We start from the raw sequence: 26,515 nt of genomic DNA on the forward strand, positions 1-26,515 counted from the left end.
ATGCATTTATTTAACGAGTTAAGAACTTTAAGGAAACTCTTTCCATATCTCACTCTAAAATCTTTACTTAAGAAGAAGATTTTAAAGTTAATTTTTCAAAATTATTGCATGATATTGAAAAAGCAATTGCCAGCCATCAAAGGAAAATGTAAAAGAATACGAGAGAGTGATAATGAGAAAGAGAGAGAGAGAGAGAGCAAGAAAGTGGATAAGCCAACAACTATTTTCATTTCATTAGATAGAAAAATATCCTTCCAGGTAGATGAAAGCTGAAGTAGCGAAAGCCACAAAACTAAAACGCAACACTCAAGAAGCGGTCAACGTTAGACCCAACCCCAACCCCCAATTATCCTTACCATTGCTTTGGCTTAATTTAAATTTACTTGGCAAGTGCCCAAGTGCTTATTGTGTAAAGTAAAAATTTCAAGCACCTTTTGGAATTTATGTCAAGCAATTTGATGGCATAGCATAATAGGTAATAGGAACACAAAAACTCAAACAATTCATATTTTTTAACAATTCTATATTTACAATGGACTACGATGACAATGAGGAGGCTTCCTTGCCACCACATCATGCCTATCTATTTCGCAATCCCAAAGAACCAAATTTACTAGCCGCATATAAGGTCTATAATCCATCGTTGAGTGTCCGTCGCTTGTTTAGTGAAAGGAATCGTGAGATCTATTCGGAGGCTCTTATTGAAAATAATCATGTTGGCCCGCTTATAAATTTATGCATTGAGGCAATGGCTAAATTGGCAGCTCCTAAAAATATTCCAGCAATTATACAAAATGATCCATTGAAAATGCGCATCTATTATGATTCACTAGATGTGGATTTGCCATTGAAGGATTGCTTTGTGGTGGATGATATGCTCTACTGGCGACGCGTGGTCCTTGCCAAAAGCACCAGCCAAATGTTGAAACTAAAGAAATGGAATGATTACGACTGGAAGTCCAAGGGTGTTAGCCTTAAGTATGTGGAGCTGGTTGAAAACTGCCCAGTCGGATGTTGGCCAGAGAAAGAGATGGCCCGTTTGGCTGGCCTGATCAAAGAGAGTGTGAAATCAATACACATACGTAGTCTGAAGCCTTTGCCGGCAAGTGCATTTGTCCAACATATGGAGAGTGACTCAGAATTGGATATCACCTCGTCGTCCTCAGAGATGGATGAAATTTCCAGTGACGAACCGAATACCGACGAAGAAAACGTAGGCGTAGGTGAAGGCGAACAAGAACAAGATGAAGAAAGCACCGATATAACTTCGCAAGGTTCCAGTGATGATAGTGTTAGGAGGGTTGATATTTACACTTCAAGGGAGTTTTCTATTGTGGAAGCCGATAAGCAACATGCTGATCGCGTAAATGCTCGATATGATCGCAATGAGGCACGAAAGCTATTGCGAAATATTCGTGACAAAAAAAAAGCTGAAAGTGACCGCCGCCGCCAGCACAGGGAAATGAAACGGCAGATGCTGGATGCAGCAATCAAACAAAGTCTTAAGAAAACAGCTACAAAAAAGAAGAAAAAGAAAATAAAAGGAGTTTTTGATATACCTGTAGAGCCAGAGCCAAGCGATGGGGAAGACAAAATTCGCGATATGCGAAACAAGGAAAAATTACTGAGACGCATTAGACGTTATGACTTTCCGTCGGAACATTGCCATCACATTGATCTTAGCTTTGTGCGCCATTTCGATAATTTGGTCTCATTTCATTTAGAGTTTCTGGGACCATCTGGCAGGGCGGAAGACTATCAGAGTCGGTATTTGAAGTTCTCCTTCGATGATATATCACGTCTGAGCAAAGGTATTAAAACATTGGAGAACTTGAAAATATTTCGCTTGCGCAACAGTCCAGTGAACAAAGAACAATTGCTAGTTCTAGCCCGTGCCCTCAGAACACTCAATATGCTGGAAGAAGTGGACTTTGGCTACGATCTGATTCACGACGATTGCTTTGTTGCACTCTCTACTTTGCTGCAGCGCAAAAAAATGTTAAAAGTCCTTCAACTGGAATACAATAAATTGGGGAAACAATGCATGGAGGCCATTGTATTCGCTCTTGGCGAATATGAAGGCGAAGAGCCTCTAGAATACCTAGGCCTGCGACATAACCCGGTCACATCTGGCGGTCTGTCTTCTTTAATACGATTTCTGGTACAATCAAAACATGTAGAGAGGCTGGATATATCGGCTATAGAGGTTGGCAAAGAAATAGCAGCCAATGAGGTGTGTCGCCTTTTGCGCACACATAGTCCATTACTTCATTTGGATATGGCAGCATTACCTCTTGATCCTTCTGCTGGTCTTGCCATACTTCGTGCCATTAAACCGAATAATAACATCATTTATATCGATTGTCGCGATTGCGATTTGACTGAAGATACCGAATTTGAAATTGATATTTTACTAAGGCGTAATAGATTTCTCCTTAAAAATAGTTATGTGGGCGGCCAAAGCCGATCTGAACAAAGCATTTGTAATCTTGTTTTGGCCCGCAAGCATCCGATTGTGGCAAAAATTCAACAGGAACAGGAAAAAAAAAACGAGTGTCTGAAAAATCGTCTGAATCAATTACCCACCAACACTTCCATACCCAAAGAAGTTGAGGTTAAGAGGAGACTACTGAAGACTATGACATTTGGGCAGCTCTTGGGATGAAATCTCAGTTGCCACGAGTTAGTAAGAAAAGATCTGACTCTAAAACAAATGAATCGGTTCAATCGCTAACAAAGAAACCCTTTGCCTACAATCCAAATATATTTGACATAGATCAGTTTCGTCAATTTGTCCATCAGCCTGGTCCATCGAATCGTTACTACTATATCAAGAACAATAGGGAACTATGAGACACCGCACTGATATATTGGTATTGTGCTGGTATAATTATTTTGTAGAATTATTTACACAATGCTTGTATGTCGAATATGTCTTACACTTGAATTATGAAATATATTTGCCTATAAAGAAAATAAATTTAATTGTTTTCAAATGACTTTCGAATAGTACATTTTAAATGTATTTGCCTAATTTAACAATGGTTTTGTTCTAATCAAATGGATTAACTATACACCTTAGCTCACCTCTGCTTTCTTTTTTGTCCATTTTTCATTCTTTTGTACAATCTCAAGGGGCTTGAAATGTCATCTGGGCTAATGGTCACTTTAAAACCTTTGCCATAAAATGCAACGTTGGCATAAACTGAAATCTAATTAAGTTGCTGGCAACGTGTTTGCTTTAACTTTAACCAACCACACCCACTCCAAAGACGAAGATGCCACACCTCATTCGAAGGTCATTTTATAAGGCGCGAGGGAAAAACCAAGAATGACAGGGAATGAGAGGGAGAAAAAACGCTTCTGGCACTTTCCTCTATCAACTGCAACAAAGTTGAGCAGTTTGCATTTAAGCAGCATGGATTTGGGCAACAGTGTCGCCAATTTAATGCCACCTCTGCCACTGACTGACGCTGAGTACTTGGCCACTGAGCCATAAAGTCGAAAGACAGCAAAACGGAGGACCGACTTGTGTGGGAGAAGGAAAAGTGGAATCGAATGAATATTAACAAATGAATGCATATGCCAGAGAGACAAGAAGGCCTTTAGGCCATATGCGTATAGACGATGCTTTCCCTTTAGCACCAGACCAGCCCAGCCCAGTTCAGGATTCCCATGAAAGAAATATGAGAGCATGTAATTCAAGTTATCAACGAGCCGAGCAACAAACTTTTCTCATCTACTTAACGCAGATAAGCGGCTGCCTTTTCGTTCTTTCTTTTTAGAGGCTTCTAATTTGAGGGAAACCGCCCGCAAAACATACACATACACACCACATACACACACACACACACTGAGGCGAAGTGTTGATGGCGTTAACTTAATTTTCAGGCTACAGCAGTCTCTTGACTGAAGCAAAAACTCCAAAACGACCAGACGTAACTAGGCAAATGCCACATAGAGATGAAGAGATGTGGCACAGACAGGACTCTGAGGCAGACAGAGGAAGGAGCATTGGATTTTTTTATTCTTCTATTTTTTTTTTTTTTTTTTTTTTTTGCTTTGCTTTTGACTTCTCTTGTGTGAAATAAAATTAACTAAATACGCTCATGAGTAACATTCATAATAAACATTAAGCAAGCAGAGGCGAAAAAAGTCAAATAAATATAAAAAATAATATTTGCCAGACTCCTTTTTGCGATTATTCTCCAGCAGGCGAAATTATGGCATAAGTTACTTAGGACGCAGCTCTGGTAGTTAGATGCGCCCTCGCCCCATCACCCTGCCTCGTACTGCTGGTGGAATCAACTGAACTTGGCTACACTTTACTTTTATGTGGCGTTCGCGGAATGTACTTACTTGCCACTGAGCGAAATAAAGATACAGATACACCGAGACCAAGACAAAAACTGTGAAACGGGGGGCAGGCGGTGACCAAAGCGACCAAGTCAAGATACAAGCACATTTGTAGCGATAAGCGTCATAAAGTTATCGTAAGTAAGCGCAAAAAAAAAAACAAAGTAAAAATAAGGGAAAACTAACCAACCAAAATCAAGAAAGTGAAAGAAAAAAAATATATATAGAAGAGAATGAAATAGTCAAGCCACAAGTTAAAACCAGCTATGGACTTGGGATGGCAAAACTATAAGATGGACGCACTTTAGCCCATTCCACCCAGTCTATCTTTCAGGCAGATATTCCCATGGCAATTGCACAACAGGGAAACATCACCAGGAAATCAATTACGTAATGCCATAGAAGTTTCACTATCTGGTTATATATATATATATTTAATTTTATTTGGTTTCTTTCCTTTTTTTTCAACGAGGTCAGTCAAATGTTCGATGTTCGATATTAAAATACCTTTTAATTTAAGTACTTCAGTTGGCTTTACCAGATATCAATTCAACAAAAACTTCTATTCAACTGGAAGAATTAAATGTTTATTTTTAACCAGTCATTAATTCATAGTTATATAATTAAGTTGTCTTTTTCAGGATGGGTTTAAGTATTAAGGGTGACCATCTTGTGCTTTATTTTTTTGTCTTCCCTTAATTGTCTTACTGTAATTTTGTTCCTATAAGATAATAATTAGGAAACCCACACATAAAGCACGTTTTTTGTTTTCATTTTGGTTTGCCTTTGCTGCTGAGTTAAGCCACAACAAATAATCCCGATTGCAAGTTAATTGTACTTTTTTAATACTTGACATCACCTGTAAAGTGTAAATAATTAAATGTTTCGCTCAAACAGTGTAAATTACATTCCTTAAATGCAACAGAAGCATGAGCAGGAGGAATCTTTGTACGCATATTTGTTGGATTTCAATGAATGCAAATGGTATGCGACTTAATTACATTGACTTTAAATACGTTAATTTGTTCTTTAACATAACAGTAAATCGCTATAAATGTGATAATCTGCTTGGGAATTAATTTAAATAAGAATAAGGATAAAATGAGTATCGGCAAAAAAAAAAAAAAATAAAAGAAAAAAGCCGAAAGAGAAGTGGAATGGGACAGACGAACAAATAAGACAGGCAACTGGCAAAAATCACTGAAAAACAAGAGAAATCTTTACAATTTAATTCACTGCACCAGACAAGCGGACATCCAGACACAAACGTAGAGACATTCAGAAGGACGAACAGAGTCCAGACAGAGAATACCGACTCTCAGTCTTGCCATTTTCGATGTGGCTACGTCTCTTTGGCTCACATTGGGTGGCAGTAGCCACAATGCGTTGCACTTTACCAGCGAATGTCGGACATTAATAAAAGTACATACATATATCGTGTATATATTGCAAGTATATATCCTCTCTCTGTGTGTGTGTGTGGATTTGAGTTGAGCTGCGCTTAAGTGACAAGCGGACATGCATAAGTGACAGTGAAATGTTGCATATGCAACTGCGAATGGGTATTGGTTGGGGGTCTCTGCATACAATTGCTTGTAATGGTGTGCAATTCATTCAGGTAAATAAATATATACAAATACATACATATATATATGTATATATATAAATCAACTGTCAGTCCTATGGCCTCGACTATAGCTTTTACAAACCAATTAAACTAAAAGGCCAAATATGCTTTTACTTATTCTTTACTTATTCCCGATACATGGAATATGTACATATAACCTATTGTGAGTGCCTCATGGTTAATGCGTGCTCCACAGTGACTTAAAAAAGAATTGATTGCTTCCGTCGGCAAAATGTCAGTTGATAATACAAAATCAAATAAAAGTTGCAAGTAAAAATAGAGATACCCTTTAGTTTTTTTTTTTTTTATTTCGCTTGTCCCACACAACAAACTTTGCCCAAAGAAAAACTTCCCCTTTTGAATTTCTGCTCTTTAAGTCGTAGTAAGGTAGTTAATTTTCAAATAATTGCCTAATATACCCTTTCATTTGAAGAGTATATTCCTAGTTGGCATCACATGACAGTAAAACGTGCGCCTGTCTGTGTAAACGGGAAATGCACTTCACTTCCGCTCTCAAATAGCAATTTTGCAAACATTTGCAACTAGTGCGACAACGGAATAGTTTTTTTTCCTCCCATATATAAAGTGAGTTTATATTGTATTGATTCCGTGCAAATATCCACAGGAATTCAATTTGTTAGCACCTCATCCTACTGACATTGCGTCTAATAACCAAAGTCAAAAGGAAATGTATGGTTGGGAAGGAATTGTTTTTTGGTTTTTTTTTTTTTTCAAATATAGAAAAACTTTTTGCATTTGGGCCTTAAATAGTTTTGCCTTGTATGTCTCAAACTTGATAAATAAAATGTAGAAAATTAAAAGCATTAAACTATTCACTTTGCCTTGGACAAACTAAGAATTTTAAGTTCCAAAAAGCAGAATCTCTTGATGGGTTTGCCAGAATAGGGAAAACTCCTTAGGGTAACAGAACAGACAGGTCCAAAAAAAGAACAAAATGAACCTAACCGGCGTCCAAATAATGGCAAAGAATCTTTCCAGAAACGGGTAAGGAAAATGGTTGGTCAGCTAGCTTCTTGGGTTAGGTGGACAATTCCTAGGCTCTTCTTATCCTGCTGTTGCCTTTGTGTCGGCGGGGCCTGCAAGTGAAGTGTATGTGTGATTCATTTGGAAAATTTGGCAACTTTAGTTTAGTATTTGACATCCGGTCCATTTGGTCAATGGCGTGGGCGGTAACCTGAGAGCAATCAGACACATGTTCACCGAGTTCTTGTTGTTGTTGCCATTTTCCATGCATTTTAAAGAACTTTCAACAACAACAAAAAGTTGATTTCTCTTTTGACCCATTATGAAATTGCTCTGGCAAATTTTTTGCATAAACAAAATACAAAACAAACATAAAAAGGCTGACCTTTTGCCCATTCACAGATACACATAGATGTATGTATGTATGTCGGAGACAGACATTCGTCTGCTTTTGGCAGAGTGTATCCCACTACTAGTTTTCTCCTTTGCTCTTTCCGAGCGTTTGCTGTTTGCATAGGATCAAAAAAAAGAAGGACAGTGACGAGTGAGCCAGCATTCGCATCCCAAGGCGCTTTTATTGAGCCCTTTAAGTTTTTAGTAAATAATACAAAAGCAACAACTCAAAAGCATCGGCGGCAAATTGCCAACGTTCTATTGTAACTGTAAATGTTGTGCGATGCGTAACATTTGGATGATCAATGATGGGCATGGGACAAAGCCCATTGCCAATCCCAATCCCAAACCTATCCCCGCCCCAGAACCCAAATGAGGGACAAGCGTTGAGTGGATTCAAGGGTCAAAACTTCTAAAGAATTTTGTACAAGTTTGCTTTAATTTTCAACAGAATTGATTTCCATTAAGAGCGCAAACCCCATTCCAGTCAGTCAGTCAGTCAGACATTCAGTCGAGTTATCAATGTCGGCCAGTTTACCATGCAAATGATGCATGAAGTTTTGGTTTCTGATTTTGACTCTGGGACAGCTTTGATATTCACACACAGAGAGACAGAGAGAGATGAGTTTGAACAGAAACTTGGTCCAAAAGTAGACTGTGCGAATGACATAATTGACCTTTAAGCAAATTACTGGAAAATGCGAACTGTAGTCTTAGCAAAGGTTTCTATTTCAAAGCGTATAATTATGAACCTAAATAGTCTTGGGAAAATCGAAAACCTACCATAATTATTTCATATATAAACAACTAACAACTAATTGAATTCAACATTTTACAATATATGTATTTAGAAACAAATTGAATACGTTATCGTCATGACATGATAATTATTTATAATTCTCCACTAAACAAAACGTATGCAGTCATATCGATTTAATTTTACATCCTGTCTAGTTTTTGGCAGTCCTTCCTTCGTTTTGCCCCATCCCCTCCTCACAGTTTCACATGTAGCTGAATTAAGAACCTAAATAATCTTGGAGTAATCGAATAACTACCCTGATTATTTAAAATATTAACAACTATTTAGAAACAAATTTACTACCTTATTGTCCTGGCATGATGATTGTTTATGATTTTCCAATTGAAATTAAAGGAAAATGTTCAATATTCATGTTGAAAGTAAGTCGAATAATTTTATCTAGAACGCATTTTCATATCGATTTCATTTTACATCTTGTCTAATTTTTGGGCAAAGTCCTTTCCTTGTTTGCACCGCCCCCTCCTTACACTTTCATATGTAGTAAAATAACCGCAAAACAAAAACAACAAACGAAAAAAGCAAAAGCAGTAAAATAAACGAAATCACAAAATGCTAGATATATGCAATGTTTCAATGGGTAAATGGTAAAATTCATTGAATGAGTATTAGACAAGATTTCTCCATTACATCAAAAAAAAAATAACAAGTTGTACAAGAAGCAGAAGGAAAAATAAAAAGGGGAAAAATATTCTTTCGACAATTTGTCGAAAATAAATTTTCAATTGGAATTTAGTTCGAGCTTTTGGCTAGGCTTTATTGAGGTTGCTTTTTGTGGGTTATGGACACTGGCCAGTTCAAGCAGTGAACATGCTAATCTACTAGAGCAAATCGTATAGACTGCCCGTAGATGCCGATGCATGCAGATGCATATGGAGAAGGAGTTTGCCAGGTAAATACAATGCAAAACTTCAGGCAAAAGCTATCTGTGTGTGTGTGTGTATGTGAGTATGTGTGCCTAAGCGAGGTGTAAGCACGTTTTTATGTTGTTAACCAAGAAAGAAAGAAAAGAAAAACGAAAATAAAAACAGAAAATGGAAGAGATTCTATGGCTAAAAGCATTTCATGCTACGACATCTGCATATGCAGGCTGACTCCAGGACATGCTGGCTTCTGGATTGCCTCGATTGCTACGGCAGGACACGCAAAAGCGCAGCACAAATATTGACCAAAATGCTAAAGCATTCAGAAAAGGCCAACAACAATGGGGCAAGGGTAAAGCCAAAGCCAAATCCTAACGCAGACTGTGTGTGTGTGTGAGTGGTTATGGGGAAGAGGGCGGTACTGTGGAATTACTGAGAGTAAGGGGCAGGATACATGTATGCCCTGCTGCTTGGCATCCAAAGGCGTTTTATCCTTATGCTGGCCCAATATTGCCCATTTGAAATGATGAATCACTTGTTCACTTCATTTACGTGCATTTTCTGGTACAAGATTTTCAATCCCTGTTTGTTTGATTTGCAATTCTCGCTTTCGGGTTGCACTTAACTTTATTAATTTTCGAATCGATTTTTTCACATTTGTAAAGCTGTTTTCGTTGTGTGCAAGTTAAGAATTTGTTTTGTTGGTGAGTATGCTACGAATAACCGTAACAACACAAGTAGCAGGAAAGTTTGCCTGCTGCTGGTGGTGATGGTGGATCAAAACAATACCGGAAACCGGAAACTGCCAACGGAAATGTACTTTGTCTTTTTGACGGCGACGGCGCAGCAGTTAGAAAATACTTGAAGCAAAGTATGTCGAGCAGCACTACCAACAACAACAAGGACACCGACATCGACAATAAGAGACTGTACCTTCCCGCCACCCTGAAACCCCTTACATTTCCATTTCTCTTGCCTTAGGCCCATTTGGAGAGGCGCCAAGCCAAAAACCCAGAGAAAGGCCTAAGCAAAGGCATAGTCTGCTGCTTGCTGCCTTTGCCTTTCTCCTTGCTGCCACATTTATGCCTCTTAACAAGAATATTTGTCATTTGCTGTTAGCATTTTAGCTAAATGCGAAATTAAATGAAGTGGATTTACATATTTCGTAGCCTGCCTGTACTTTTAAGTACACATAGCAGTCGCCCACCCACCATTCACTTACTCCTCACTTTCCTTTTTCTTTAAATGTGAGAGTGTCTTGGCATGTGTAGGAAAAGTCTTTTTTCTCTCTCTCTCCCTCTCTCTCTCCCTGGGTGTGTGTGTCTGTGTGTGTCTGTGTGTGTTTGCAGCTGCTCCGGAAAATAACTTTTTAATGAGATAAACTCGTTGATTTCTAGATTCTCTGCACTGTGGTTTCCTTTGGTGGCCACGAAACGAGCAAAACGCCAGGCGCTCAGCTTCAGCTTCAGCTTTGGGAGTCGCATTCCCCGCGGATTACACAAAGTTGCAAAATTTTCTGTGACAAATTTATTTGTGTGCCGCATTATATTGCTGTGGGTGTGTGTATGTGTATGTGTTTGTGAGTCTTTTGTGTGTGTGTGTGAAAACTTAATGAGCTAGCAGACTGTTAAAGTAGCTCAACAGCTGCTGTCGCCATTGCAGCTCAGCCGCTGCTGTCTTGAAATTAAATTCAAATATTCTACTTCTATGTATAGATATGTATGTATGTTTTTCTGTGTGTGTGTGCGGTTTTCATTATAATTTGGCAAAAAGTTTTGCCATTTCGGCATTTCTTTACTGAATCTACAGGAACTGTCCTTGGTTATTTGAAGTTTCAAATTACGATTATGTTTATTTTTGTCAGCTTAAAATATGTTTAAAAAACACAACCAATAGTCTCACATATATTCATATTTTACTACGTTAAATACTAATTTAAATAAATAGTATTAAAATACTATTTTATTAATCATCTGACCGACACCAGCCGAAGCACGCATTTCAATAATTTAAGACCTACATATGTATATAATAAACATAAAGTTTAATTTACGTCTAAAATACAAACAAACCATTATCCAAATCCATAAGAATCGGTAAACAAATGAGTCTGCTACGTTAAAAATATATTTTACGCAACATAAAAATATAAACATCAACTTCGCAACTAATCGCAAAATTCAAATTCGATATTGAAGAAGTTATACTTCAAGAGATTACAGCGTTCTTTGATCGCATCGGCACTCTCCGCATCCATCCATATCTCCAATTGCTCATTGTCACATATGTCTGTAATATTTTCAGAGGACGAGGGCGGCAAATTTCGACTAACTACTGCCCATTTGTCCGTCGAAATATTACAGTTTTGGCTTTCTAAGAGCTTGAAAATAAGTTTTAGGCTGCACTTCACTTTGGGCCACGTAACCCTAGCAGCTGTTAATCTAAGGAATTGAATAAGGCTTGTGACCTCGTATTGCTCCATAGAACAAATATTTCTCTCCACCCATTCCATCGTATCTTCATTAGCGGCTGCCACGAACAGTCGTCCATTGAACTGCGTTACGGGAGCCACTTCATTAAATGAGAGACTTGCCACGCTTCTATAATCCTGGAAAATGGCGAAGAAATCTTCAAGGAGATGGCAATAATCCTTTGGACAACCTGAAGTAGTAACGACCAGCACAAATTGCCTGTTTTCCGGCAATATATCCATGTATGGTGGCCGCAGTCCATTTTCCTCCATTTGCAGCTCCGATTCTGATTCGACTTGTTGAGGTCTGGACTTAACCTCGCAGCCTCCCATACCGCAAGCCTCTATCATGGCTCCATCGGATGACGTGCTTGGAATACTCTCCTCACTAAATTCGACATTATTTTTGAACCTATTTTCAATAGACAGAATATTCAGTTATATCTAATTCGGATTTTCTATTCCTTGCGCTTACTTCTTAAAAGGCGTAGGATTTTCGCGTGTATCGCCCTTTCGCTTTAGGTCGCGTTTGCAATCATATGTGGATTCGCTGCTAGACCCAGAGGAAAGATCAATGACTGAAGAATCCGACACCTGGTCATCGACTAACGGAACCGCAACATCCTCTGTTTTAAGAGAAAACAGTATCAAGCCCACCATATTGTTTCCGTTATAGCATGACAACACCGGCTTCCTGCGTTTCTTATCTCTTAGACCAGATACTTCTGTAACGAGATCAGATTCCGCTAACGTTACACCTGATGCGGATATCTTCAACATTCCCGATTGCACATTTAGATGCCGTTCAAGTTCTGACTTCAGGTCATATATCGTAGCTGAGATCGGCAGCTGCATGGCCAATTGCTGAAAAGGAACGCTTGGTCATGGTTATGAAAAGTAATTTCCTTACGTTTACCAACCTTCCCTTCCTTACGTTTACCAACCTCCCCTTCAGTTGTAGCCCTGGTTGAGCATCTAAGCAACCTTAGCAACTTATGTTGAGAGCTGTCTTCAGGTCAGGTCCTATATAAAGGGGGGGCCTCGGGCTAGAGAGCTCAGTGTACAACCTCCCCTGGAACTAGCCGTACATTTCGAAATACAAGTGAAAAAGTGAAAGTAGTGCAAAGTACAAAAAACAGTAAAAAGACAATAAGTGATTTAAATAAAACAGGCTACGCCCCGACAGATACTCTTGAGAATGAATAATAAATAACTGCTTCTAAATTTTATATAAATGAACACAATTGACGACCTTTTGAAGTTCAGTTACTTCTGTCGACCTGGAAAACATGGATACTTTTGAGAAGAAATAATTTCAGCGTTAGGCAACGGAAAGGCGATATGTGCTTATTTCAATAACAGACCTTGATATTGGAAAAAAGATGAGTAAGCCGCGTTGGAGCAAGACCTTCAGGTGATTGTACATTCACATGTCCAACTGAGTGCTTTCTGAATCAAAGCGCAAATCTCATGCAAAGTGGCGCCATATACAATGTTGATGTAAACATGTACATCAGGTTTAGCTGATGGCGGAATTAATTAACAATTGTCAACATGTATACATAGTTGCCAAATTGGTTTGCCTTTTATTTAACTGTGCGCTAATGTAATTGCACACACACACATTTACACACACACTCCAACGCAAAATATGCCCCTAAGGCATAGAAGCTTCTGTATTTTGTGTGGGGTCAAATAGAAATCCGCGATTATTGTTCCTAGGTAACCAACTCAGGATATTCGCGGTTTATTTGTATTCGGCAACACCTCAGTCATCTAACATAGTTGGAAACTTGTGGAGTTTTGGTACCAGGAGAAAGTGTGTGGGGTTGACAAGGCGTGACCGTTTAAATTCCAACTTGTGCCTTGACGACCTGGGCACTCAACTAAGTACACTATTAATTACATTAAATAAGTGCCGGTATGGATTACGGCTTACGGAATGGCTTTCAATGCATATTGCATTGTGTGCGGCATTAATTTATGATTGCTCAATTAAACCAATTAGATTGTCACGGCGCCATTTTCCTGATGATACCAAAAGCTGCTGTTTCTGATCATCATGAAGATGATGATGATGATGAAAATGATGATGCTCATTATTGCTAGCATTGAGTGGCTTCAGTTGGCTTTTGTCGCCGGCATAAGCGCATTTGCATAACTTAAATTGAGACCCTAGTTCCCTCGACCTCCACGCTCGGTTAGCCCCATTGACACACCCTGTGCTCGGATTGTACAGTGGTGCTTGGGACACACAATGGGCAAATTGGGTATTAATCTTAAAGAAGTTGCAATAGGTAATGTCTTTAATTTGTTTAGCATGACTTAAGTTTGGAACTAGTTTATTTCATTTTCGTTAATAAGGTCCCCAACAAACTGGGTAAAATCTTCTTGAACCACCTACAAGAATGAAGCCAAGTATGAAAAACCTTGAAGGTTTCCATTAAAAACTTTGTTCAGATAAATGGTAAGGTATTCTTGCAGTCGATAACATCACTTTGTGGCTGCTGCATAGAGGCAGAATCCCATCATTTCTAATTTATAAACCTAATGCGGTGCTGACGCAGCGCAGTGCAACGCGGAAGCAGAACCAGAAGCAGAAGCTGAAGCCGAAGGAGCAGCTGCATTGTCTTCACTATTTAAAATCATTCAATATGCAAGTTCCTTTTGTTCCCAATGTTGCGTTTGCAGCGCATCTCTTACCACTCAAAATGTAGCACCCGATTCCCCAACTTTGCTGTCGACTGTCATATTTATTTTTCATTTGAGTGCAGAGCAGAAATAAAACTTTGCCATTTGCCAAAACAAGGGCGCGAATGTCGCGCATCTTGGACGCACGTCAGCTGGCTTCCTCCTTTTTGGCCGGGCTTCAGCATTTCTAGTTTCAACAAAAAGTACATGTATTTTCATATAATGCAATGGCAACGGCAACACCCATCTTCTAAAGGAACTGGCAGCAAATTGTAAATTATTTAGCGTGCTTCTGACACAAGAAGGAGAAGCAAAGGCGTCCCCTTGCCAGGGGTGTTGCCGAGGCGGATGCAACGCCTGAATAATTGAATAGACTTTTTGCGTAATAAATGCGTTTTGCCAATGTGGCGAAAGTTTTGTCATCCGATGGGCCATTTATATCCATTGCATTTACTCTGTCATTCTAGAATCTTTAGCTTTCTTAATACATACATACGTACATACATACATACATACGTCTATTTGTTTATACTAATCTGCCTGTGTGAAAGTTAGAAGTTAGTTGAGGGCGTTGCCAATCAAGAACTCGTCATGAATTTTTCAATAGCATACTTAGACAATTATGTTCCTATATAAAAATTTACCGCACGTGCTCATCTACATTAAATTTCTATTAGCGCATGCGGTAGAGAACACAAAACCTTTAGCAATTAGGCAAAATAAAAAAGAAAACCCCCCCCCAACCCTCCATCCCCCCAACAACAGGTGAATTGGCGGTAGATAGATAAGGGGGTGGATGGAAAGAAAACCTTCAACAAAATGTTCATCAGAAACTTTTGCTTGGGTTCTGGTTCGTACGTACATCTGTATGGATGTGCGAATGTATATTTTTTCACTCGAAACGTATTTTCTGGCGTAAAAGTTTTCGGTAGACAAGGTAAAGCGTTTTCCGGGCGGGCCACAGTTGCGGCAGGGAAATAAAGTAGTGCTTGATATACATATCTACTTATGTATAGACGGTCTCCCATCGGAATATCATATACTAAAGTGTCAAGTGAAATATATTTTTAAAAAACAAATTTACCTTAGTTTGAATTCTCAGATAATTATTATTATTATTTTAGTAAACTAATAAAAATGAATAATTTATCTTTGCGGAATGAGCCAAGTCATCTTTTACAGAAAGAGTGAAGACTAAACATATAATAGGAAAGAAGAAATTCTATTTGCTGTTTAAACTACTTTAAGAAAAATAAAGCTTTCAATTCCTATACATAAGCATGATGATACTTTTCCCATTAACTGGGCTTGGGTAACAAAAACTCGTCTCATAAACGAACGTAAATGATTGCCAGGAGAGAGCAGAGGAAGAACAACAAAAAATGTGCCAGGCGACCAAAAGTTAAATGCAAAGTTCGGAATGTGAAAATGAGCTAAAGTGAAAGTTCTTTTCTTTCGTTGGTTTTTTTCTCATCCTCGGCCCCGCCCCAACCCCTGTGCCTGTTGGCTGTTCTTCATATTATTATTATCTGGCTTAATTGTTTTTCTTTCGAGTTTTTTTTTTCTTCGTTACTTTGGTAAAAATTTCAACAACTGAGCTAAAAATCTATTATTATATGGCCCTGCTCCCCTCTATGGGTTCAGTTCAAGCGTCGACTATAGGCCAATGCTCGTTTATTTCCGTAAGGAAATTGCCCAGTGTGACATGGCAATATTATGAACCCGCTCCCAACAAGAAGGCAGAGGCTCATCTGGTTTGCCCTGGTCTCTTTATTCTGTCCTCTCCTTTTCTCTTCTCTGCCACTTGTTGGTCTTGCTGAGCAAGACATCAGGTGTTTGAATGATTTGACAAAAAGTGTTTGGCATTTTGTCGAAACTCGCGTTGGAAGATTAGTGCGGATTTTATGGACTTACGCGTCGCCAGCTAAACTGCGTGGAAATCGCACGGTCAGGCAGGTCGACAGCCAGCCATCCAGCCATTCAGCCAGGACTCTGCCGTTTCCTGCCTCCTGTTGTCGCCTGTACCTGATGAACTTTAGTCGTTTCATGGCTAAAAGTTTTTCCTGCGGTTGCCGTGGTGGTCGTTTTTGCTTCGACTGTTGTCTGTTTTAATTTGTTTACTTTTATTATTGAGATGCCTGGCGTAGTCTGTCTGGCATCCAACGTTAGCCATGTTTGATTGGCTCTAAGCTGTAAGCCAGGTGTGTGCGAGCGACTGTCAATTGTTTTTCCTCATAGCCGAACATTTGACTTTTGCTTTTGCTGTTGTTTACTCTTAATTGATATTCAGTTAATAGAATAGACATGGCATGGATTTTCGCCTGTCACCGACAGAATCTCAACTAAGCCAAGACAAAATGCACTATATCAAAGGTTGTCCAGAGTAACAAACAATTTCATCTATCGATGCCATCCATTTTGAAGTTGAATAGCAAGAACAGAAAATACAAAAAAAAAAAAATGTACATAACAAGCACGTCCAAGACTCATTAATAATTTTTGCTCTGTGCATAATTATATAAAATATGAAAAAAAAATAGAAAAACAAAACAAAAAATTGAACAGAGATCTAGAAAGAGAGACAGAGAAGGAAACACAAGGCAACGGAAATTGCAAAAAACTTGCAGTTTTTGGAAGCAACGACGATGTTCACGATGACGCACTTAACTTTTAGTGTATCTGGCAATTTTTACTACACAACTCAAAGACCCATGGACCCAGCGATGGCGATGGCAATGGCGACGGCGTCATTGTCGATGACTTCGCTGTGGCACTTGCCTGCAACTTTGTCCTGCCATCAAAATACGCCAGCTAGCCAATAGCTCCATCCAGCGTGGACCATAACTCTTTGTGCCGTTCTGTTCAGTTCAGTTCAGTTATTGAACATTTTCAATTACTTTCAGTTGAAAGCATAAATTTTTAATAATTTGAAACATGATAAAGGGAAATTAAAGGCGAAACTTGTCAAAAACGAAAAGAGAGATAAAAACCCCCCTCCCACACACATACACACAACACACACACTAAGGCAGTATTTGAAATCATGACGCTCCACGCACAAAGACAGGAAAAAGGGATGGGGAGTTCGTTTGTCCAGGTCTCCGTTTAGGGTGGGCAGCAGGGTTTGGATCTCTCACTTGTCGCACAGGATGTTTTATCAAACTATTATAATTACGTTGGAAAGACAAAAATTTTAATAAATGATAACTTTTTTGTCGTCAGCTCGTCGCAACTTATTAAAAGTATAACGCACAGCATGAATCGAGGAGAGTTTTCGGGTGGGAGGGAGTTGGCGTAAATAGGGGCAGTTTGTTGGGCGTGGTTGCTGGGCGTGGACGTTGCTTTATTAACGAAACGTTGCCAAGTGAATTTTGTCATCAAAGTTTATTATGCCAAAAGTATCCAAGTTCTTGTTTCACATCTACTTTGTATCGGCACTCTTTCGACTTGGACACGGCTGCAAGAGGAATACGTAAACAGATATTTAATATAAATTGTCAGATATAAGGACAATGAAATTGCAGAAGGATACTTGCCAAAACACAAGATTAAAAATTTAATCAACTGAACAAAGAAATTTTTCAATAATCATTAATTAAATAAGTTGATAAACATTTTGCCAGATCTAAAATATTTCTGTATAAAAAGCATAGAACTTAATCACTATATATAGTATAAGCAGCCAACATCGGCTGTGCCAAAGTTTATCTTTAAACTCTCACTCTTACTTAATATAATTAAATTAGTCAGTTTTTTTTACTGTTTTTTGTACTTTGCACTACTTTCACTTTTTCACTTGTATTTCGAACTATACGGCTAGTTCCAGGGGAGGTTGTATTTGTCTGGTATTGTCCACGATGTAAAAATTTCAGCAGACTAAATTTGTGTATATTATTGAAATAATATTTTCAATAGATTAAAAAAGAGTTTCCCAAATGCCGTTTAATGTTCTCAATGTGTGATTACGTTTACATTTGAAGTGATTTCAATATTAAAATCCAATTCAAAAAGGGAAAATCCCCGGACATTTTCATAAGCGTTAGAGCGTCGACAAGCATAAATGGCAACGATAATCACAGCTAAAAGTCATCAACATAATAAACCCAAGTTTTTCTCTTTTTCTTTTTAGCTAGCTCTCAACCATGGCTCAGACAGTAATACCAAAAACTACAACAATTTCAGGCAAATTGAGAAAGGAGGGGGACAGTAGGGTGTGGAATAGATATAGGCAAGAGGCGCAACAAAAGCTAAACGAAACATTTAAACATTTATAGCAACATATTTGATCACGTTTTCTCAATCATTGCCCTTACGACCCTAATCAAATTTCACCTGATGGGAGTCGGAAAATTTAACCAAAAAACAAGCATGGACACACTGTGCACTGATTGCTATACCACCCACCACTGGGCCAGGTTAGAGCTGGTCTAGTCTTGATGCGTTCGTGCGTGCTGGTAGAGGGAGTAGGATAGGAAAAGGACACCAAATGGGGAAGGGAATGTTTTGTTTTGATTACAGCTTGACGGTTGCTCCTTTATTTTATTATGAATCTAATTCCTTATAATTCGTAACATATGTTTCACCCAAGCAACAACGGAAGCAAACAGGTTTTGAATTACAAATCAGGTTCTTTCTTTTCATTTTTTTGTTTTTGGTTTTTTTTTTTTTGGCCAAGCAAGGAAAGGTCTCCTTTAGAAATTTAAGTTAAGACATTGCTGATGATGTTTAACGATAATATGTATATAAATATAAATATATACATATATGTATGTAATGTATGTATATACCTCTGTTTGTATATGGGGACCAACGCCAGTTGGTCTAGCCATTAAACTAATGCCAAGTGATTTGAGTTTTGCCTTTTGCCTTAAAACGCGCACGCAACATTCTGTTGACACTTTAAAGAACCTGAGAACCTCAGGCTGAAGCTGGGTCTCCTTTTTGGTTTTGGGCAAATAGCAAAGCCTGCCTGCCTGCCTGCTGGATGTCGCTGTCATATACATACATGCATACATATATGAATATTTCATATCAAACACACGTCATTAGAGAGACGAGCAAAGACGAGAGTCAGTCAGTTAGATTTCAATATTTTGCACCGCAAGAGACAAGGCAACAGCGAACTCGAACAAAAGCCCAGGCGTCTATGGAAGGTGGAATGGTGGATGTTAGAGGAACTGGGATTGGGGCATATGTGCTTGACTTGCATGTGCATGTAATTTACCTAAAGCTCGATCCATTCCGGCACAGAGCCAACCAGCCAGCCAGCCAGCCAGCCAGCCAGCCAGTCACCTTACCCCAAACATCGTTCTACTCACCATAGATATATGCGCCAGCTGACCTATTCCAGCAGTCAACCATAAATCCACACTGATGATGTACTTCATGCTATTGTGCTTTGGAATTATATCGCATATTTTTGGTTTCTATTGCACATTCCTTTTTCTGGCATGCCGCACACACCTACATACAGACATCCCCCGAGAACGTGGGGGATGGGTACAGAAAGTGAGACAGAGACAGAGAGATAATGTGTGGTGTTTTTTATGAAGCAGACAGAGATAGCTGCCATGCATGAGCATGGGCATGGTTGTAGTATCTACAGGCACGCCATTTCATCATCATCAAAACAGCTCCCGCTACGTTTACATATTACATCCCAGCTTCATGGCTACTGCTTTTGTAATTTTTGTTGTCTGATGATATGCAATGGCGGCACACACACAGCAAGAAAGACAGAGGTGGGATGAGAGAGAGGCACTGTAAGAATTACCTTTCGTGCTCACCTTACAAGAAATTTTTTAACTTATATAACCAGAGCAATAACAAAATTTAAACTCTTCTAATCACTTTGGTCATTTCATTGCACAACTACAGTGAATACTAGGAGTAACGCTTTTTCTTTTTTTCTCAAAATTCCTTGTAGAGATAAAACAAACATATGCATCTAGTTTAGCAATTAGTGCTTCAGATCCTTGGCACATAATCCTTCAGATTGATTGGCAGATGGGACAAAAACGAAATCAAATCCGCGGATTTGTAAAGCGAAACATGATGTAAGTGCTAGATGTAAAAAGTCAAAGAAAATTGCAAAAAAAAAATATAGAAAAAGAAATGATAGAAATAGTGGAGGGCCAAAGCATTAATTTTAATGCGCGATTTCACTGACTCACACTTGAAGTTTATGAACAAGTTTATGTACTCTCTTACTCAATTGTTTTCTCCCTTGTTCAGTATAGTCCTTGACAGACTTCATCAGTACCTATAATTTTGAAAGTGTTTTACCATTTTAAAACACCAAAAAGGAAGTAAATTCATGAATAAGTGAATTTACTTATAAAAAGTGATCATCATCACTTAAATTCAAGAACTTATCTAAAAGTTATTTGTTGTGATAGTTGGTTTTAGAATTTTTAAAATTTTTTTTAACAATATTAAATGCAGGGTCATAAAAATATACAAACGAGTCACTGAACTAAACTGTATGGTCAATAAGTGATCCTCCGAGTCAGAAGCGCGTGATTAAAATTCGTTAAATTGTAATTGAAATCGGTAAATCAACCAAACACAACCACTAGACCCTTCATTGTTACAGTCATTCAAACAGTAATCCGATAAATACCAAATAATCAAGGAGCACTCATTTGTAGCAAAACTTTTGAATGGCAAAAACTGGCAATCTGCTTGACCATAAATGAACGTTAACCAAACGGTTTTTTATCCATTTCTTAAAGCATACCTACATATACACATGTGATTCAAAGGGAGAATAAAAAAGGATTGTTGGAAAATCGCTATGACCCATGTCCTGCCATTCCGTTCTTTGGATGTGTGTTCAATTTTCTATATATGTATGGATGTGTGTGTTTTATTTTCGCTGTGTAAATCGCAGTTTCAAATGCAAATGTAACTAAACCAATAATATTTGCAGCTGCTGTTGCTTTTCTTTTTGCTGTTGTTCTATCCTCTCCCTGCCATTTGTTTAATTTGAGGGACTGACTCATGGTGACTCGACCCACTCGACTGGGATCGGGGCCAATCTGCAGCATGGCATTTCGGTTTTTTTTTTATCCATTTTTTCTTTGTATAGCAGAAAAGTCCAAGCGAATTCAGTTGGACCAACATCCACACAAAAGTTAATTGCCGTGCAATTTTTGTATGCATAAATAACGGTAAATTTGTTATACACATCATTTTGATTGCGCACGCTAAATCATCATGCACTAGCAGCAACAACTGCAACAGCAGCAACATCGACAGCAGCAGCAGCAGTTGCAGACGATGAAAAACATTTGCAATGGCAAAAGTAAATGCGCGTAAAAGCGTTCAAATGGCTACACAAATATGTGTGACCAAAAGAAAAAAATAAATATATGTACAAAAAAAAAAAAAAAAGAAGGAAAACGGCACAGAGCACACAATTTGCAAATATTTATAAAATATAAATAGGAAAATTTTAGCAAAACAAACAAACTGAGCAGTCTAAAGAGTCAGCCTAACTTTAATATTCACACTAAATATGTGATTCAATAGAAATTTAAATAGCAATAGCAATTATAATTCAAATCCCTTTTTATTAATTAATGGCCAAATTCGAAAGCTATTTATTATTTATAAAGCAAAACTTAAATGGTTATTATAGATTATAGCTTCTTTCTTTCGAAGCTCTGCTTCATAGCAGACTTTTCAATTAATTCTATTTAATATAATTAACTTTTTTTTTATATATTAACAAAATAAGCACTTTTGAATCAATAAGTACTATAAAACTTCGCCAAGTTCAAGAGCTTTAAAAGCCATAAAAATAATAAATTTTTAATTGGCACCAAATTGGTTGATGGGACTTTAAGAAAAAAAAAAAGTATACTGCTTTTTTTAGTCTTACTAAAGCACTGCTTTTCTTAGTCTTACACGCCTAGAGTACATTACTTATTACTTATTACAATTACCAACTCGATTCAATGGTTTCAATAGATCGTATAATATTTTCAATAACATTATTTAAAAATCGACTAAAGGTAAAATGAAGAGACGAATGGGCGAAAGAATTTGTTACATTTTTTTGATGTAGAAATAAGCAGATTGAATGAATTTACTCATAAATATTTAACTCTAGATGGATGTGTACATCTCAATAGCTAATAACGTTAACATTTTACTTAAAATACAAAGTTATGTATTTATAAATTTTTGAATAGATTTTCTTAGATAGTATGTACAGTTAAATTCAAAAGTTATGCCACAATTTATTCTTATTGATTGATGACACTGCTGTCATGGATAAAGTCTCAAAGGCGAAACGAAAAAGAGAATAACTCCACAGTTTACCGCAGCACACCACAGACCTCTCCGTTCCCTGCCCCCTTAGCAATAGCACTTAGAAATCTTTGCAATCGAGAAGAAGAACAAGAAGTACAACGACAAATGCAAGCAAAAGCTGAAGAACCTGAAGCCACAGCAGGCAACTAACTACATACAAATACATACTGAATACTAACTATAGCGAAATGTTGGGCATCAAAAAACACACCACAAGCAGAGCAAGGGCTTGGCACACACACCCACCCACAAACACACACACGCTACGGTCTGGCAGCTGTGTATAAAATTCATCTGTCATCGCGTGTGTAGCACCAAAAGCTTATGACGTTAATCCTTTAAATGCGCCAAATGCATGCAAAACTTTTCCAAGTGCAACTATGTGAATATGAATATGAGTATGAGGAGTGAGTATAAAGGGTGAGTATAAAGGGTGAGCATGAAGGGTGAGTATGTGTATGTGTATGTGGGATTGAGTGCGGTGTGTGTTGTGTGCTTGGCAAGAATTCAGTTCAATCGTCAACGTCGTCGTCTAAAGCGAAGGCTTTTGCAAAATTCTATGCCTGCCATGTTGGCAAGCAAGAAAACCGTGGAACGAGTAGACAACGCGGATCCAACCAAGGAAGGACTAAAATTTTGCAGACGGGTAGAGGGAAGCAGTTAGGGCGTTAAAGGTGTCACCTTGTATGCTATGGTATTTCCTTTTTTTTGGTTATATCTGCGCGCGAAATCAACCAACCGAAAGCGTTCAATCATCGTTAGTTACCATATTCTGTTGCTCCGTTTCGTCCCTGTCTTCCCTCTCAATCCGCCCTCAGTTCGTGTAAACCGAATGGTAAAGCAAAACCCCATACAAACGCAGCCCAAAAGGATAACTCAAGTTACAAAAGTTGCCTAGCAGAAAACAAAAAAAACCAAGAAAAAAAGAAAAACAAGTGGAAACACAGTGAGAGAAGAGGTATGTAAGACTGAAAATTTTTTGGTTCTGTGTTTTTCTCAAACTGGGTTAGAACACAGGTAAAATTCATGAATATTTTGAGGGCGATGACTTGAAAGTGGTTAACAACAATTTCATGTAATTAAAGATGGTTAACAAGATTGCTAATGAAATTGAAATTACAACTTTAATGAACACAAAAGAAGAAAGAGTCAACTGGTTAGAAAGAATTTTGTTTTTTTGAATTTAACCAAGTGCATGATCCATGACAGCAGAATATCTTCTCTACAAAGCTAGCACTTGAATCACTTTTGTCCCAGAAGTCACACACACACACACACACGAGGCAGGGAGATTGAGGATGAATTAGAGTCAGAGCTAGTGCAAGAGCAAGAGCCAGAGCCAGATCCAGTCCGAGGAATAACTGCGAGCCACATTTGGTTGGTTTGCTCGACTATTGCCAGTCAAGAGTTAACACGAATCAATTACGCACATAGTCAGAGAGATGGAGAGTTTGAGATAGAGATAGAAAATAAGAGGATGGTAAATGGACAATGCATAGAGAGAGAAGAGAGCAAAAGCTATAGACTGGCACTTGGTCTAGCAGCAAGGACTACCAACTGTCATATGACATTTGGCCAGGCCAAAGGATTTACAATTTAAAGCAAGTGGCCAATAAACCAGATGAACGACCAGCTCGACCAAACGAATGTAATGTACGTTTTCCTCTCCACATCCACACTGCTTGTGTGTATGAATGTCTGTCCTACCTTTAGCCAAAGGAAAAGATGTTTGAAAAGCGAAATATTTGACTTCCTCCTGGCTAACGGCATTCACTCGTATGCATAGGATATGTGCTCAAGAGCTGGAAAAACGTTCCTGCCAATATCCAATTGACTTTATGGCCAACTCCTGACAGCGACAGTTGTGTGTGGAATAATCACACGACAACATAGTCGTGTGTCCCATGTATGAATGGTAATAAAAACCATAATTACAACATAAATGACAGCTGTTACACCGTCATCATCACGGTCAACCGGCACGACAGGGAGCGAGGCAGAGGGAGGGTCAGATCGGGCCATATGTCCAGGTTCAAATTAACAGCTATTATCAAACTATAAAGCTCAAATAGATGGCCATTATTTTTAGCCGATTTGTTTCAGGCTATTAAACCCAAACCCAAAATATAAAAGCCACATTCGCCGGTTATCAAGAAATAATTAACCAAACTTTTTGATAATCTCTGCAACAAATAATTCTAAATAATAAACATAAAGGCAAGTATCAATTGTCAATTGGTACAAACAAACAAACTTATAACTTAGATGTAAATTAAATTAGGTACAACGATTTACTAGGATTCTTTCCGGAGATGCTGTTAAGATGAACCAAAAGGCATGAAAAGCTATAAAATCCAGATATTTTTTTGTTATGATGAAAACTTATTCCAAATTCCAATATATCTTGATCTTAAAAACAAGTGTCCGCTTAGCCATTTGCTTTTAGATCAACGGCCAAAAAATTGTAGCAAAAAAAGGAAAATTAGTCAGCCAAACTGTTTTTGTCCAGATTTCAATAATGTCCTAACTTTAATATTGGAAATCGATCTTCTAATTTGTATTAAAAGCACCAAAAACTAATATTTTGTTTTTTTGATTGCTGTGTACAACTCGCATTTAATGCTAAGAGTTTTCCATTTCCACGAAATCAATTTTCAGGTTTCATATGGAGAATCAGCTAAATGATGACGGAATCTCCAATTCCATTCAACTGCCTGTCGAGGCCTTCACAAATGGTTGCTAAACCGCAAATGATCGGGGACATTTTTCAACTGCACAACGGGAAATATCCAAGAGACACATGATTTTCTAGCCTGGAAAATGAAGTGGTTGGACCGTAGCTAACCAGCAGTTTAACTTGGCACGAATCGAATGCAAAATGCATTCACAAAAATCGTGGACCAAACCAGGAGTTGGGTGTGGAATTGATGAGGTTTTTGAAGCCGACCATTACTCATTTCATCAGGTTATCCTTGGGCAATGTAACCACAGAAACCTATCGGTCCACATTGATACGCTAACGGATATGAAGGTGGCTTCACCAGCTTACCAAATGTGCAATTTCATAGACAGCGGGAAACATGATTGTGTCCCAGCATCTGGTATCTTGTGGATGCATTTGGCCAACAAAATGATGGCAGACAAGTTTAGGCAAATGATAGTCGTATTGAGTTGCCATTTTAGATTGAATAGGTATATAAGTATGTATGTATGTATTTCACACATTCTTTATAATTGTCAACAAATTAAGTGGCCTTTTGCTACATAAAACTTTTCGTCACATATCGTAATTAATTTTAATGGGCACATAAACTGAAGATACCGCCAGGAATAAAAGCAAATTGGGTAGCTGAATTGTGGTCAGCGTTGATTAGCCGCAATCACTTTGTGCTCCATTGGGACAGCTCGTTAACTGTCGAGAGTGTTCCATCGTCTAGTCCGTGTCTCATGCATTTTCCATGAGCTACACATACACACGCAAACAAATACGTTAAAGTTGTACTAATAGTCGTTTAGTGGACTTCATTCGACTGGACTCACACACACACACACACCGCAAAAACAAATGCAATCCCCAAAACTCCCACCCATTGATACATATTTAATAGATAGAGCTCAGACATTTTTGTATACCGCTGAATTAGTTGATGTCTGTGACGGTATTTAAGCGGATTTCGCTTCTATTTTTGTGCTCTTGCCGACAAAATAATTTATAGAACAAGCATTTTTTAACGAGCTGCAAAGGTAACACAAATTATTATTTAAACCAACCAGAGCATTCAATTATTTAACAAAACCAGAAAATGCCTTTATAGTGAATTGATATCACACAGTTATTCATTTAGTTTACAAAACAAACTACTAGATAAGCAAATCTCTTAATGAAGATCAGACCATCAAGATGATAAAAATTACCCTATTGAAATTTCCCGAATTGTAAACTCATATTGCCTGGAGGCAAATGTTTGGTCTTTTAAAAAATTGCTTAAATATTC

At 38.1% G+C, this 26,515-nt stretch overlaps 2 protein-coding genes across 2 annotated transcripts; one reads left to right on the forward strand and one right to left on the reverse strand.

The window, feature by feature from the left end:
• The first annotated feature begins 437 nt into the window (after positions 1 to 437).
• LOC137584908 (uncharacterized) lies at positions 438 to 2,880 on the forward strand. The gene is given in 2 exon segments (XM_068300503.1): positions 438 to 2,661; positions 2,664 to 2,880. Coding segments are annotated over 2 exon segments (2,319 nt in total). The 5' UTR covers positions 438 to 532; the 3' UTR covers positions 2,854 to 2,880.
• Positions 2,881 to 11,207: 8,327 nt separating this feature from the next.
• LOC137585881 (uncharacterized) lies at positions 11,208 to 19,588 on the reverse strand. The gene is made up of 3 exons (XM_068301896.1): positions 19,520 to 19,588; positions 11,986 to 12,374; positions 11,208 to 11,922 (listed from the first exon to the last, which is right to left on the reverse strand). The coding sequence occupies exons 1-3, from the start codon at positions 19,586 to 19,588 to the stop codon at positions 11,208 to 11,210; spliced, it is 1,173 nt and encodes a 390-aa protein (XP_068157997.1).
• Between the last annotated feature and the right edge of the window lie 6,927 nt (positions 19,589 to 26,515).

The sequence above is a fragment of the Drosophila tropicalis genome, unplaced genomic scaffold (genome assembly GCF_018151085.1).
Source record: "Drosophila tropicalis isolate 14030-0801.00 unplaced genomic scaffold, ASM1815108v1 contig_878, whole genome shotgun sequence".
Taxonomy (NCBI): Eukaryota; Metazoa; Arthropoda; class Insecta; order Diptera; family Drosophilidae; genus Drosophila; species Drosophila tropicalis.

Excerpts from the sequence above, each read along its gene's own strand:
- LOC137585881 (XM_068301896.1), bottom strand. The coding sequence starts at position 19,588 with ATGAAGTACATCATCAGTGTGGATTTATGGTTGACTGCTGGAATAGGT. Across the intron at positions 12,375-19,519 it reads AGCTGGCGCATATATCTATG|CAATTGGCCATGCAGCTGCC; the intron begins GTGAGTAGAACG and ends GTTCCTTTTCAG. Across the intron at positions 11,923-11,985 it reads AATCCTACGCCTTTTAAGAA|GTTCAAAAATAATGTCGAAT; the intron begins GTAAGCGCAAGG and ends TATTGAAAATAG.